This window comes from Cavia porcellus, unplaced genomic scaffold (assembly GCF_034190915.1).
Source record: "Cavia porcellus strain 051 isolate PalLab524CR breed Dunkin Hartley unplaced genomic scaffold, mCavPor4.1 scaffold_8, whole genome shotgun sequence".
In the NCBI taxonomy this organism is placed as follows: Eukaryota; Metazoa; Chordata; class Mammalia; order Rodentia; family Caviidae; genus Cavia; species Cavia porcellus.
Genome location: NW_026947491.1, coordinates 9632926 through 9646852, shown reverse-complemented (window position 1 = coordinate 9646852; position 13927 = coordinate 9632926). Strand labels below are relative to the sequence as shown.

Sequence of the window (13927 nt, the reverse complement as noted above, 5' to 3'; positions counted from 1 at the left end):
AGCCCTATCTTCACAGTGGGCTCGCTGTGGCTGCTTGCCCTGCAGGAGTGGAGGGGTGCTGTGGGATGTGGGGGAGCCAGCGTGCTCTTGACTGTGGGTGATGTGGAGGCTCAGGTGCAGGCAGGGCCCATGACTGCCTGCAGGATACCACCTCTGTGCTCCCCAGTGATGCCCCAGCTTTAATTTCCTGGCGCCCTTTGTCAGGGAGAATCATCTTGCCAGGGAGACACAGTTTTACCTCTTTACCTCCCCACATTACTCTCAGACCTCAGTTTGCAGGTGAGAGGAGCAGCAGGAAGTCAGTACACTGCACCGGCTCCTTCAGCTATGGCTTTGGCACCGGAGCCAGGCAGTATCTGGGCTTCCTACCCCAGCCAGCGGTGTGTGTCAGGGTTCCCGTGCAGGCTTGCTGCTTTCTGTCTCTGCACTTTACCTCCCGTCATTTCTGTTCCTTTCCTCTCTGCCATGCCACACCCAGGTTCTGCCTTCACTGAGCCTTCTCTCTGAGCTGTCACTTTCGTCGTTCCCACTCTGGCCTAGAATACAGTTTTGTGTCCTTTGTCAGCCTGCGCCATTGATTTGCACTGTTATTAATTGCAAGTATTTGTAACTGAACTGCAGTTTTCAAACAGTGCTCTAAATCTTCATATCCTCTCCAGAGCAGGCACGGTGAGGATAGAGGACACCTAGTTCTTTTGCTTATCTGCCCAGCTTTGTGACATTCACAGGACACAACTGAAAGCCTCCTTCGTCCCCTACCCTGAGTCTTGGCGTCAGAAACTGAAAACACAGAGGTGTCGTGTGTTCTGCGTCACTGTCAGCTGCGCTCACTGGTCTACTGAGGGAGGCATTGGATGATCAGCAGTGGAAATGCAGGTGCCATGCACAGGCAGGCGTGCGGGGGAGTTTTTGTAGACACAGGACATATTTATATAAATAAGTGTTGAAAGTATGTCTTAACAGAAAAAGATTTTTCTTAAAGTGAAAGTAAGAAGACCATTTTTAACAGCTCCCTGATATTTTGGCTATAGTTGTCCCTTTTATCCTGAGTATTATTACACTCATAAAAATTTTAAAACACAATTTATATTAACTTTGAAAACATGCCTTTTCACACTTTCTAAAAATAGTAACCCCTGGAAACAAAGTGTCTGTCCTAGCTCACAGGTGCTGCTTTTACACCACAGGAAGCCTGAGGTTAAACAGAGGGCTCCAGAAGGGAGAGAAAGAAAAAAGAATCAAGTTCTGTCCTGTACAGATGCAGATTCTCTATAATGAATGTGATCATTATATGTACCTAAAATGAACTGGATAAAATCACTGTCTTTGAAAAATAAATAAACCGTAGGGAGCCTGACCTTGGTTGCCCCTGCGCTTCCTGCAGCTCTGCCAGAAGCACTGCTGTGGATCCCAGGGTAGCTGGCGGAGGCTGGGGAGCTCACTGTGTCTGGGAGAAACACAAAGGCGGACTCTCGCTCCTCTGCTCGCTCTGAAAACCCCAGCAGATGGATCGGCCAACCAGAACGCTGCATTTCTTTTTGCCTCTTCTTATACTACAGAGACCTTCAGTTACATGAAAATACCCAAGACAGAGATTTCATTCGGGCAACACTGGTGTAGGCGATTCAGGTGGAAGTAGTTGCTTACCTTTCCTGTTTGAGTTGAACATGGTAATCGGAGTCTATGGATTATCAATCAAGACTCTCGGCTATTTAATTTATGCCTAAAAGTGGGCATCTTCTGCCCTTCCTGTGTCCCAAGCTCTGGGAGAACAAGGTCGACATGCAGTTCTTCTCAGGGAGGCGAGCTCACGTCTTCTCCCAGCGGGTGCAGGGTCTGGGCAGGGTGCAGTGGGCCCCTTTCTGTGCGCTTCTTTGTCTGGCAACTCTTGTCTTTGATCAGGCATTAAAAAAAAGATCTGGAAGAAGCAACCTTTCTTCCTAGTGGACAAAGCAAGCAGGTCCCGTTGTGGCGGCTCGGCCCTCACAGGCACCCTGGCTCTTCCTTTCAGCTTGTCCACTGCTGACATCGGGGAGCGGGCCCAGGCCTTGCACCTCCTTGAGACCCTGAGGACGGATCCAGAAGCCTTCCATAGGCACATGGCCAAGTACATCTACCCTTCCATTGGTGGCCGTGACCACGAGAGGCTGCTGTATTATTTCACTCTGCTAGACAGCTGTGGCTGCACGGACCAGGGGGACTCAGCCCTGAAGCCCGAGACCCACGTGCGCCTGCTAAAGAAGCTAAAAGTTGTTGCGGCAGGTAGGCTGCTCACGTTCCTGCTTGAATGCATCCCTTTCAGCTCCATCTGGAGGTCACAGTCCTGTCCACAGCTGGCCGATGCTGTGGGCAGGACAGACCTGGGACCCAGGGATGTGGAGCTGATTGATTTGGCCTTCCTCCTGCTCACCCCACCTGCGGCTGAGGGATGAAACCCTAGGAAAAGTAGGAGGCCCCGTGAGAGTCCCATGGTGACCTCGGTGGATTTGGTACTAAATCCTAAGAGCACAGGCTTTTTTTTTCCCCTGCTCCAGTCACTCGTGTTCTGTGTATGAGGTATGATCTGAAAATACAGTGAGTGTTTACACATTAAAACGTAGTGCAGGGGAAGATGCATTGCCAAGAAAGATGGGGTGCGTGTGTTGAAGTGAGGGAGAATACCTGTATGTTTTGAGGGTGATTAGGAGCAATATATCTTTTGCTATAATAAATCATTTAAACACTCACCATGTATGTTTGTGTATACACACGTACACATCTACACATACATGTACACATCTATACACATGTACACATCTACATATACACACATACACATCTGCATACACACAGAATGGCTGGGATACAGAAATCTTATCAACAACAAATGCTGGAGAGGCTGGGGGTGGGGTGGGGAGAGGAACTCTTCTGCACTGTTGGTGAGAGTGCAGACTGGTGCAACCACTGTGGAAATCAGTCTGGAGGTTCCTGAAAAAGCTGGAATTAGGAATCCCACTTGAACTAGCTATTCCATTTCTGGGCATATTCCCAGAAGAATTGAAAACATCATACCAAGGGATGTATGTGCACATATCTGAGCAAGTTTGACGGGAATTTTAGCATGAGGCCATTTGGCAGAACTTCACTTTTGTGAAGCCTATTTAAAATATGTGTACAGTCCTTACAATGGGAGTCTTTCCTCTTCAGTGATTTAGGGAAGGTTTTAGAACGGTACCCTGACTCTCACCAACAGCTCTCACATCTCTGTGTCACCTTACAACTGAGAGGCGCTTTGCAGTCCATCTGTTTGGTAGTCACAGCAATAATGTTATGAGAGCGCATTTCATTTGATCAATTGTTTACTGAGTATAAAGGAGTGAGACTGCCTCCCTGCCTTCCTGAAGTGAATAGATCGCAGTTCAGTAGAGAACCTGGGAGCTGCGGAGAATGAGGCAGCATGGACGAGGAAACAGACACACAAAGCACTGCCCTGCTGAGGCTGCATTCATTGGGCAAGGCCACATAAGGACAAGAATCGGGAGGAGCTGGCGATGTTGTTGCTGAGCTGTGCCGAGGGCTGGGGTGGGGGCAGCGCCTGTGAGCACATCCTTGTAGTGGGCCACTTCCTGCTTTTTTCCGCTTCCTCTTCCCAATAGGTCTTGACTATAAAAAGCTGACAGATGGAAGCACAAGCCCTCTTGAAGCCTTGGAGCCAGTTCTTTCAAGTCAGAATATCTTAGCTATTTCCAAACTTGCTCCCAGCATCCCCGAGAAGGATGGAGGGACGCTGTCCCCAAGCTCGCTCTACACTGTCTGGCTGCAGAAACTATTCTGGATGGGGGACCCTCACCTGGTGCAGCAGGTCCCCGAGTCCTCCCTGGAGTGGCTGCATGCCTACGATGTCTGCGCAAGGTACTTTGACCGCCTGCATCGGCGGGACCTCATCACCGTGCTGGATGCAATCACATTTTCTCCACAAGCCGTGGCCAAGGTATGTGGAGACTTCCAAGTCTTTCCTGACATAGACCGGGTCCTTTAGAACAAGTGAAAAGTGCTCTTGTGTTCTATAGGTTGATTTGATTGCCTTTCTCAAAGTAGACAATAATTGCGATTGACTTTTACTTATTATTTATTTTTTGCTAAACATGGTGTCCAGCGGAGAAATCATTTTCCTCTACCACAGATGTCCAAATAGTAGAGCTCAGATCCACCCATGCTGATTCTCATGTGTGAGCCATAGTTCTCATGTGTGTTGTGTCACAGAAACTCCAGCCATCAGGTGTCAGGAAACTCTGCAGCTGAGCCTGAGTCCCTTTACACGGAGCCCAGGTGTCAGCTATATTAACCGAACTTTTGCATGCATTCACCTGGGGTTGGGTATGTGGCTTGGTGGTGGGGTATGCGCCTCCCACGCTCAGGGCTGGGGCCTCTGGTACTGGAAATGAACTGGTTGGGCTGCTGCACAGTGAAGACAGAGTTGTGAGATTGTCCATGGGTGTGCAGGCCACATGTTCCAGGGCTCTGTGCTCAGGGCGGAGTGCATCCCTCCACTCTAATGTCTGTTCTTGGTCCCTCAGGAAAGTGCAGTTCACCCAGGATAGTTGATGTGAGTGTGGGTGCTGTGGCGCATGTCTGTGATGCCAGCACTCGGGAGGCTGAGGCAGGAGTATTGCTGTGAGTTCAAGGCCAACCTGGTGAACCATAGTGAAACTTTGTCTCAAAACAAAATTTGAGCACGTTCTAGAACATCCACAAATCTTAACCTTTCACTCTGTTTAATTAAAAAAATAAAAGATAGAAATGATACAGAATTTTTTAAAATGGTAGAAAACTAACACTAATATATTGCATATTTATTATCTTAGAAGTAGTGGTTGTGTAAGTATACTACTAATCTCTGAAAGTTCATCAAAAGGAACAGTTTGTGCTGTCCTTGTTTGATGGTTTAATCATTTTTTTCATCCCTAAATCTGGTAACCTGAACATCTACTTCTAAGCTAACCTTCCACTGTCAAGATAGCAGCAGCAGCTGAAAAGGTGCGGTGCAGTTGGCTGTGTTTGTAGGCGGATTCTGCCGAAGGAAAGCTGTCTAGCTGACTTGATTAATTCCTTTGTTTTTCTTGATAGCTCAGTAGAATAATCTGAGCATGGACATTTTTTTAACTGTGACCTCTGCTCAGGAGCTGCTTTTCCTTCCATCAGGTAAATTATAGAAAGGTGAAACTGTAATATTCAAAATTAATTTTATAGCACTATCATTTTACTAATTGGGAAGCTGTCTTGGTTATATTTCTCTTGTATTTGAGACAAAATACCTGATGCCCAAAGTGAAGCAAGGAAAGGTTTATTTAGCTGACAGTTTTGGGAGGTTTCAGTCCATATTCAGCTGGCTCCAAGGCAGCGTGGTGTGGCTGAGGGGAAGCCATTCATTGCATCCACAAGCAACAAGAGTGAAAGGGCAAAAGGGGGAAAGCGCACCCCCTTCCCATCCTTACATTGTATGCCAGCTCTCCACCCCTGAGCAGGTGCAGCACTCACGCCACCAATCCCAGCACTAGACAACAAACCACTTGCAAATGCTAGATTCAGCCGCCACCACGACTGCATGAAGCTTTATATTTCTGATCAGAAAGAAATTATATACAGTTTAAATAAACTCCTCGTCTGTTGTCCTCAGTAGAGAAACAAGTATGGAATTCACAGTGCTGCGTGGCTGCAGGTCAGAAGCACTCGAGGAGCAAGTGCAGCTGGCTTTGCCCGGCCTCGCAGGTGCCAGGTGTCCTCACAGCTCGTACATGATGCTGAAATGTAAAACAAGTGCATCCTATGCCTACTTGGTGTGTCAAGGGTGTCAAGTGTGTTTCCAGTTTGATCTGGAACCAGAGTTTTAAGCAAGAACCAGAAGCTTTTCTAGCTCACATATCAAACCAGTAAGCAGTGGTTTGGATGTTAGGGTTCAGAGAGGACAGTCTCGAGCTTGATGCAGTGCCGGGTGACTGCTCACACTGGGAGCCACTCTGTGCTCATGGCATCCACCACTCAGGTGATGTCTGTGTGGCAGAATTCTGGGGAACATGTCCTTGGGGTGAATCGTGCCGGGCAGGCAGGAGCTGGCTTTGCCGACTGTTTGAGGTGGGGACGATGTGGAAGGGAAGGGGCTCCAGTGCGCACAGGGTGTCAACAGCTGCAAATCTCGGTTGCTTTAGCTCACTGCATCAGTCATGCTGCTGCTGGTTGGCCAGCTCAGCAGGGGGAGACATTTTCAGTCAGGACAGAGTGAGCGGTTAGTGGGTGAGAAGTCTCAAAGTGCGGAGGAAGGGGACAGGTGGCCACTAGCACGTGTGGGGCCCACACCCAGTGCCCTTGCTACCTCCTTCTGTCCCACTGCTTACTGTCAAGGACTCAGCTGCATCTATAGAGCAAAGTGGAAATGACTCTGTCACTTAGGAAAAGGAGAAGTTGGCCTGAGTCCTTCTTTAAAATCTCTAGAAGTTCCTGGCATCTTGCCTGGCACTCCTCAGCTAGTCCTCAGCATTTCCTGTCTGCCTCCCCCAGCTCCTCTACCCATCATGGGGACCACAAACCTCTGCTTGTGCTGAGCCCTGTCTCGTTGGAACACAAAGCCTGACTTTTCCCTCCCTGTACCCCTTCACTGCTCCACAGACCCCGCCTTGATTTCACCCTCTGGAGCCCAGGGAAGAGTCTGGGGTTTCTGCCTGGTATCACACCTGTTCAGATTCTTGGTGTTTTCTCCTTTTTCTCTTTTCCCTTTTCAAGCTGGGGTCTTGCTGTGTTGCCCAGGCTGGCTGAGCCGCCACCCTCCCACATGGACCTCAGGGAGCAGGGGTGACAGGTGTGTAGCAGCCGGGCCCGTGTGTAGGTTCTTGAGTTAAGTCATAGTTTTCTCCCTTACTCCCTGACCAGTATTTGGCATAAAAAATCCGAAAGAGTAAATTTATCTTAAAACCATGATTTGACTAAAAATGAAGTTTATTTTTCAGTCAAGGACCATGTCCCTCTGATGACAGGGTCCGTGCAGTGCTAATGGTATTTCAAACTACGATAGTGAGTGTATCTTTCCCCGTAATGATTCATCAGTGTCTGAGGCTTATGTAAAAATGTTGAGGTAAAATATATCAGCTCATTCTTTGGAATGATGAATGCTTTTTTAAATGAAATTATTTTTATGTTTTTTATGGCACTGCTGATCAAATCCAGGGAGTGCTAAGCTGCATCCTGGAATAGCTCCTCCTCTTCTGCCTCTGGGAGCTGCCATGACCCTGAGCCTGGGCTACCACACTGCAGGTGACTCCTGACTTTGTCCTGCACAAATCAGGTGTGTTTTACGCAGGCTCAGGTGGAGTCAGGAGGCAGTTAGCTTGACCTGTGTGCCACATCCGGTAGTAGTTGCCATAGAGAGTATCAAGCTATGAAACATATGCTAGCAAGGACTTAAGATGAGGTTTTTTAAAAATTGATAGTAAAACAGTTTTTAATGTATTATAATTATAATTGGAAAGTATGTTCTCCATGAAATTCAAAATTTTCAAAACAGACAAGAGGAGCCAACATTTATTAAAACTGCACGTGTACGCATTTTACTAGAACAGTATTTGTTAAAGCCTCCCCATGTGTGGCCAGGAGAGGAGGAGGAGGGCGGCTCAGATCTCAGCTCCTGGCCTTTCAAAATCTACACTGCCTTCTGTGGTGCCATGCGAGCTCTGAGCTGTCTTGGTTGAAGGGCACACACAGAGGCCAGCCTTTCATGTACAGGAAGTTGCATAAGGGGAAGAAAGTTTACCAGCCTGTGCTTGGACACTACACTGAAACTCAGCAAGCTCTTAAAAATGACCTGTGGCACGGAAGCTGGGAGAGCACTGTTGGACTTTTGTTCCCTGTTACAGTGAAGTCCTTGGTCTGGATGGCACTTTGGATTGCTGTCTTACCTAGGTACGATTCTCTGATAAATACCTTTAGCTTAAGTGTTTAGAAAAGGCGCTCCCCTGAGGTATGAGCACCATCCGGATGCTACCACACTGCATGACACAGCCCATAATGCCTTGTGTTAAGGCAGCACCAGTCTTGAAGAGAAGTCCATATATATACTCGATGCTGTTGAACACACAGTGGTGGGTGCAGGTTTTCCAGAATTCTCATTTTTCCTTGAAAGCTCACATTCTGTCATTGAGAGCAGAGCTGGAGCCTTGTTTTCCGGAACTGACAGACTGACTTTGTCACATGGAGAATATGTCTGCCACATACCCCACCCTCCACAGCCATGCTATATCTGTCGGTGTTCTCTGAAGCCACAGTGGTGCTGCATTCAAACCACAGGTCCTTTAGCTCAATGGACTTTTCTTTTTCCTGCTTTGTTTGAGACAGCCTCTTGCCTTGCAGTTCAGGCTGGCCTTGGACTCACAGCTGTCCTCTTGCCTCAAGCTCCCAAGTACTGGGATTACAGATATGCCCGCTCATTTATGTAATTGTGCAGAACTGTTTTCCTCTTCTGTGTGCATGAAGCACTTCATGCATGCATCTCATTTCTTCTTCTTCTTCTTTTTTTTTTTTTTTTTTTTTTTTTGTCTTTTTCCTTTTTATTGGTACTGGGGATTGAACTCACGACTGCTTGCTTGCAAGGCAGGTGCTTATGTTGCTGAGCTAAATCCCCAGCCCCATGCTTATGTTGCTGAGCTAAATCCCCAGCCCCATGCATCTCATTTCTTCACTGAGAATATTAAAAACCTTCCATCCAATTGGTAGATTTAACAAAGTCAATCGTTTTTATTCTTTTATTAGAAACATTCTCAAGTGAAAATGACAGTGAAAGATATAAGTAGGGTATAAATCAAAGTATAAAAGAGTACAAATGTAATGATTTGTATGTAGTCTCCCCTCCCCGCAAAGTTTGTTGGAGGGGACAGGATCCAGGGCGTGAGATGCTGGGATCAAGGATGTAAGGCTGAGATTGATTCATGGTGCAGTGCTAGGATCCAGAGTGCTGAGCAGTACCTGTCCTAAGGGAGGGGAGCTGGATTAAGGCATAAAGGGCCAAAGGAGGGATGTTTGCTGCCTTCGTCTGCCATGGACTGTTTCTCCTCTGCTGTGCTGCCCTGTTTTGGAGCCAGGACTGAAACCTACATTCTGTGAGCCAAATAAACCTACATTCTGTGAGCCATTCTGTTAGCTCCTTTAACTTTGGGTGTCAGGTGTTTTGTCTCAGCAACAAGAAAAGTAATACAGTAAATAAAATATGATTTGATCTAGGATGTGCTTTGCCCTTCAGCACAAGGCAACATTGTAGAAAAAGGTAAATGAGAGTCTGGTGTTCTTATGAAAACAGCTGTGACCTTGTGAACTAGTCTTGGGGGACACTTACAGTTTATGGGCCACACTGCTCTCAAAGGTTCTTGTTTCTAAAATCACACCCACCTTTGACCCCTACCTGAAAGATTCACTCACCTTCTAAGTAGCTAACAGGTGACTAATAAAGATATGTAAGTGCAGAAAGCATGGTTTAAGTTTTAATTTCTTACCAGATGAATTTCTGATGTGGTTTTTCTGTGCAGAAGAGTTAGGCATAGTTGGAGAATGGAAAATGAAATGTGTCTGTGTCACCAATAACATACCACCCTTCCGTGGAGCAGTAAGCAGTATGTTTTCTTTCTATAAATTTTAGCCTTTACACTTTTGAAATTTACACACAGACGCATACAACAGCAGCAATTTCATCTTTTTTTTGTTAATCAAGATTAGTGACAGCTGTGGTCCCAGATATTTGGAAGGCTGAGGTAGGAGGATCATAAGTTCAGTCTGGACAACTTACTGAGACTTTTTAAAAACAAAACTTTTAAAAAGGGTTGGGGACCATAACACAGGCTCTGGGTTCCATCCCTAGTGTCACAAAATAAAACTAAAAGCCCAAAATGATTAGCAGAGAGCTCTCTAAGAGAGAAGACTAACCCAGGGGAGATTGTGGAGGAGGTACAGCTCCCACGGGTGCTGTAGAGCCAGGGCCTCCCAGCTCTGTTTCCAGCCAGACCTAATAAGATGGGTTTTCTAGGTCCACCTCTGTGCAGGGGTTTGAGGGTGACTGTCTTCCCCTTCACCCATTCTTATTCTTAGGCTTCATGGGTGGGGGTTGGGCAGTGAACATCAGGTTCTTCTGGGATAAATGGGGAGGAGGAGCAGGATCAGGAAGCGGGGCCTGGCCGGCAGCCCTGGGCCTTCTCCCGCACCTGTGGGCACTGGACTCTGACAGGGGCCAGGGGCCATTGTGCAGGGAGCTGGGACACTTTGTGGAGTGGAGGTTCCTCACAGGGACATGCGTGGGACTTGGGGCGTTCAATTTTGCCCAACCACCTTAATGATTAAAAACATTAGAAGTTATGCAGTGAGTTTAGAGTAGAAATACGCCAAGTTCTGCAGGTCAGCACCTTTAAAACGCTCCAGATTTCATTTCCTATAATTAAATTCTCCTGGAGAAATTAATATCTTAAAAATCCAATCCTATTGCCCTTTTAGTTCAATTAAATAAAAATTCAAAACAGATAAGTTCAACAACTGTAAGGCACATGGATTCTTCATGGCGCTAGCTCTGCGTTGAAGATCTGGCTCAGGCGTCTGGGGATGGTTGGTTTCTTTTGGCAGCGAACACCTTCTTTCACTTAAGAAGTGTAATTTTCTAGCAAATTGGAAGTTAAATTAATCCCACCCCCAGTTTTTCGTTATGCTTAAAGATTCTCAAAGAGTCACAGGGAAAATGAAAATGTATCCACATCTATTTCACAGCCATGCAAGTTAGAAAGCTCTGGTTGGTCACCAAGCAATAGCAGAACCCTGTTCTTCACCTGGTCTCTCCGCACAGCAGTCAGATGCAGCCTGAAGCATGGCTCAGCAGCCAGCAGAGGGCAGGAGAACCGGCAGGGAAAACTATATTGCGTGTAGCGTTGCTGTGATGTCCCCTCATGCTGGTCATCCAGAAGTTGGTTGGGAGCCTCCCAGCAGGTAGTTAACCCTGACAGAGACAGTGTGATCAAAAAAAGAATATAAGAATTTAACTGTTAAAAATTTTAGGATAGTAACTCTATGAAACTGTGACTGAATATGCTGTGGGAGCTAGGGCTAGTTGGAGGTGGTCCCTGGGGTATGACCAGGAAAGCATGTGTTCTTGTCCCCAGCTCCTTCCTCCACATTCTCCCTCACCTTTCCTCCCTTGTGCCCCTCTGCTTTTCTCTCTCCCTCCCACCACGGGAGCCAACTGCCGTGCTGCTTCCGTCTTGGAGCCAGCCATGGACTGAACCCTGTGAAACCAACATCCAGAATGAGCCTCTCTTCCTTTAAGTTGTGAGCATTGGGTATTTTGTTCTAAAAACCGGAAGGTGAATAACACACAATCCTAGGAGGTCTTTCTACTGAAATCTGTGCCTATAGACATGTAGAGAAGACCACTACCTCTGCTTCGTTTTTCTGACTATTGTTTATGCCAGTTGCATGAGAGTTGAAATATTTCTACCATGTCTTTCAGTTTTGAAGGGAGAAGAACGTTAAAAAACATTGATCTTTCTTTGTCTATCTATAGTCCATCAATAAGTAGAAGAGCCAGACAGGTGGAAGTTAAATTTTCTGCTTCATTTTTGGTAGAAGGAAGGGAGAGTGTGGCTTGATGCTCTGTGTCAGTCCTGCTAAACACACACGTGGTTCCAGCCCATGCTCCTCAGGGCAGCTCCCTCTTCAGCCCAGCATTTGGGACACTTCAGTCCAGAGCCAGCTGTTTAAGCCACACTTGGATTCATGGTAACAGATTTTAAATTTTGGTAGTTTGTTACCCAACAATGAGCATGTCCTATGGACCTGCTGCATATCAGGAGTTACAGCCAGGTGTGTAACACCAACCAGAGTAGATAGGAGCGTGCACAGGGTGAGCAGGAGCTAAAACCAGGTGATAAACAGAGTGCTTGCATCGAACCTTGCACAGTGGTGACAATGAAGTCAGCAATGTCCCACAAAGGACTTGGGTGCAGAGGGGCAGGATTGCTGTGGTTTAAATCAGACATCAAGAAAGACTCCAGGAAAGGACATCGGCCGCCAGCTATTCGGTGACCCAGGGAAGGGTGACTGGAGGTCAGAAGGGCAATGTGGCTGGCACCAGGGGAAAGAGAGGTCAGGTCCAGATGACGAGACCTGGCTGTGGGGAAGGAGAAGTCAGGTGGAATTCCTTGTGAGCGGCCATTTCAGGGGCTCATGCTGCTCCTGCTGCTGCTGCGATGACCACACTGCGGGAGACAGCAGCAGGGGTGAGAAGACCTTCTGGGCAGTGAGGTCCGCTAAATCCAGAGCAATCCCTGCTCCATGGAGGATGAATCACAACACCCTCGATGTTGGATACAGGAAACTGTGTCTGCAACTTCAGCCTGTCTCTGCAGACCTGCGACACACTTTAATATACACGTTAGGCATGGAAAAAAAGAGCAATCGTAACTCACAATAAAGGAGAACCATCAAAACTGTATACGGCCAAAGAGACTTCAAACCTCTGAATTGTTTCAGGAGTTTCCCATTTAATATTTTCAGATCACGGATGACCAAGGGTGCCTGAACCCGCAAAACAGAGCCTCAGGAAGGGGCTGTGATAAAGGAGGAGGGTGGGGGGATTGCAGCTGTGAAGGGTGTGGAGCGGTCAGGTTCTGCATCCAGCTCACTCCTGGCCCGCCCTGTGTTCTCTGTTGGCACCAGTGCAGTGGTTGATGCCATTTACTTCCTGACCCGGGACCCTCGGAATTCTCCAGGCCACTAGCATGTGGCAGACAGAGAGCTAGACATCCTATCCTGAAAGCACTCTTCAGTTGCTATGCGTGCAGATACTTGCACTCCTTATTGGGGTCATCTAGTCTGTGTGCTTCTGCTGCCTTGGGTAACCCAGTCTGCTGGAGAGGCTCACGGCAGGGGCAGGAACCAGAAACAACAATGTAGAGATACTTCAGGCAGGGCTGCCCCAGATCTCAAGAGCTGCGCAGCACAGGTGCTGCAGAGTGCCACTGTCGACCTGCCCAGCACCCCTCGGAGCCTGCCAGAAGGACACTGCTTCTCCCGTCCCTGCAGTAACCTGCGTGTGCACTCCAGCCCTCGAATTGTGTGGTCGTCTGGTTCTTCTGGGCTCAGAGAAGGCCACACATTCTCCTTATTCACAGGACTTTCTCATTTTGATTGTTCTCTTTTGAGACAGCATTTTTCTCTGCAGTCCAGCCTGGCCTCAAACTTGTAGTGGTCCTCTGGCCTCAGCTCTCCTCAGTGCTGAAATTGCAGGTGTGCACCACCGTGCCCGGCAGGATGTTTCAGTAACAAAACCACATGTGGACCGGAGAATGGGAGAGCACCCATCTCAGGTGTGAGATGTCACCCGCCGACAGTGACGACGTGCAGATGTCAAAGTCCTGGTCTCACTTGGAATTGGGTGGCTGTCTCTCCTGTAGCACCGCTTTGCCCTGTGGCCTGTGTCACTTGTGGGCAGCAGGCACAGCCTACAGGTGTCTGTCATCTCACCATGGTTACGCCTGTAGAGGGGACTGGATTAACCATGGTCACATCCAGACACTGTCAGAGCAGGAACAGATTATCAGGACACCCCTCTGTGCACATCATGCCAGCCTTGAAGTAAATAACTTAAAAGCCATTCTAACAGCTTCAGAAATAATGTCCCAAGAAAGTTAAATACAGCAGAGGGAGGAGAGGGGTAGGGCCACAAAGAGAATGAAGATGCATTCCGCAAATGTGCCAGCTGCCTGTGACACATGTGACCATGTGTGCTGCAGACCTGTGCATATAAAGTCAGAGAGCAACCTGCATCTCTGCGCCAGTGTTCCAAGCCCAGTGGATTGACATACCTGGCTGCCTCCCTACTCCCTGGCCTGAGTGTGCACAAAAGCCAGTCAGGGATCATGAGTATTGATCT

The 13927-nt window shown here is 47.7% G+C and overlaps 1 protein-coding gene across 10 annotated transcripts in view; it reads left to right on the top strand.

The window, feature by feature from the left end:
* The window catches only part of Nbas (NBAS subunit of NRZ tethering complex), a 222990-nt gene that overhangs the window by 167089 nt on the left and 41974 nt on the right, over window positions 1–13927 (top strand). For all 10 annotated transcript variants that reach the window (XM_063254316.1, XM_063254312.1, XM_063254314.1 and 7 more), the window contains 2 exons: window positions 2012–2262; window positions 3636–3970. In XM_063254316.1, coding sequence (XP_063110386.1) covers window positions 2012–2262; window positions 3636–3970 — 586 coding nt within the window. The remainder of the gene's footprint in view (window positions 1–2011; window positions 2263–3635; window positions 3971–13927) is intronic.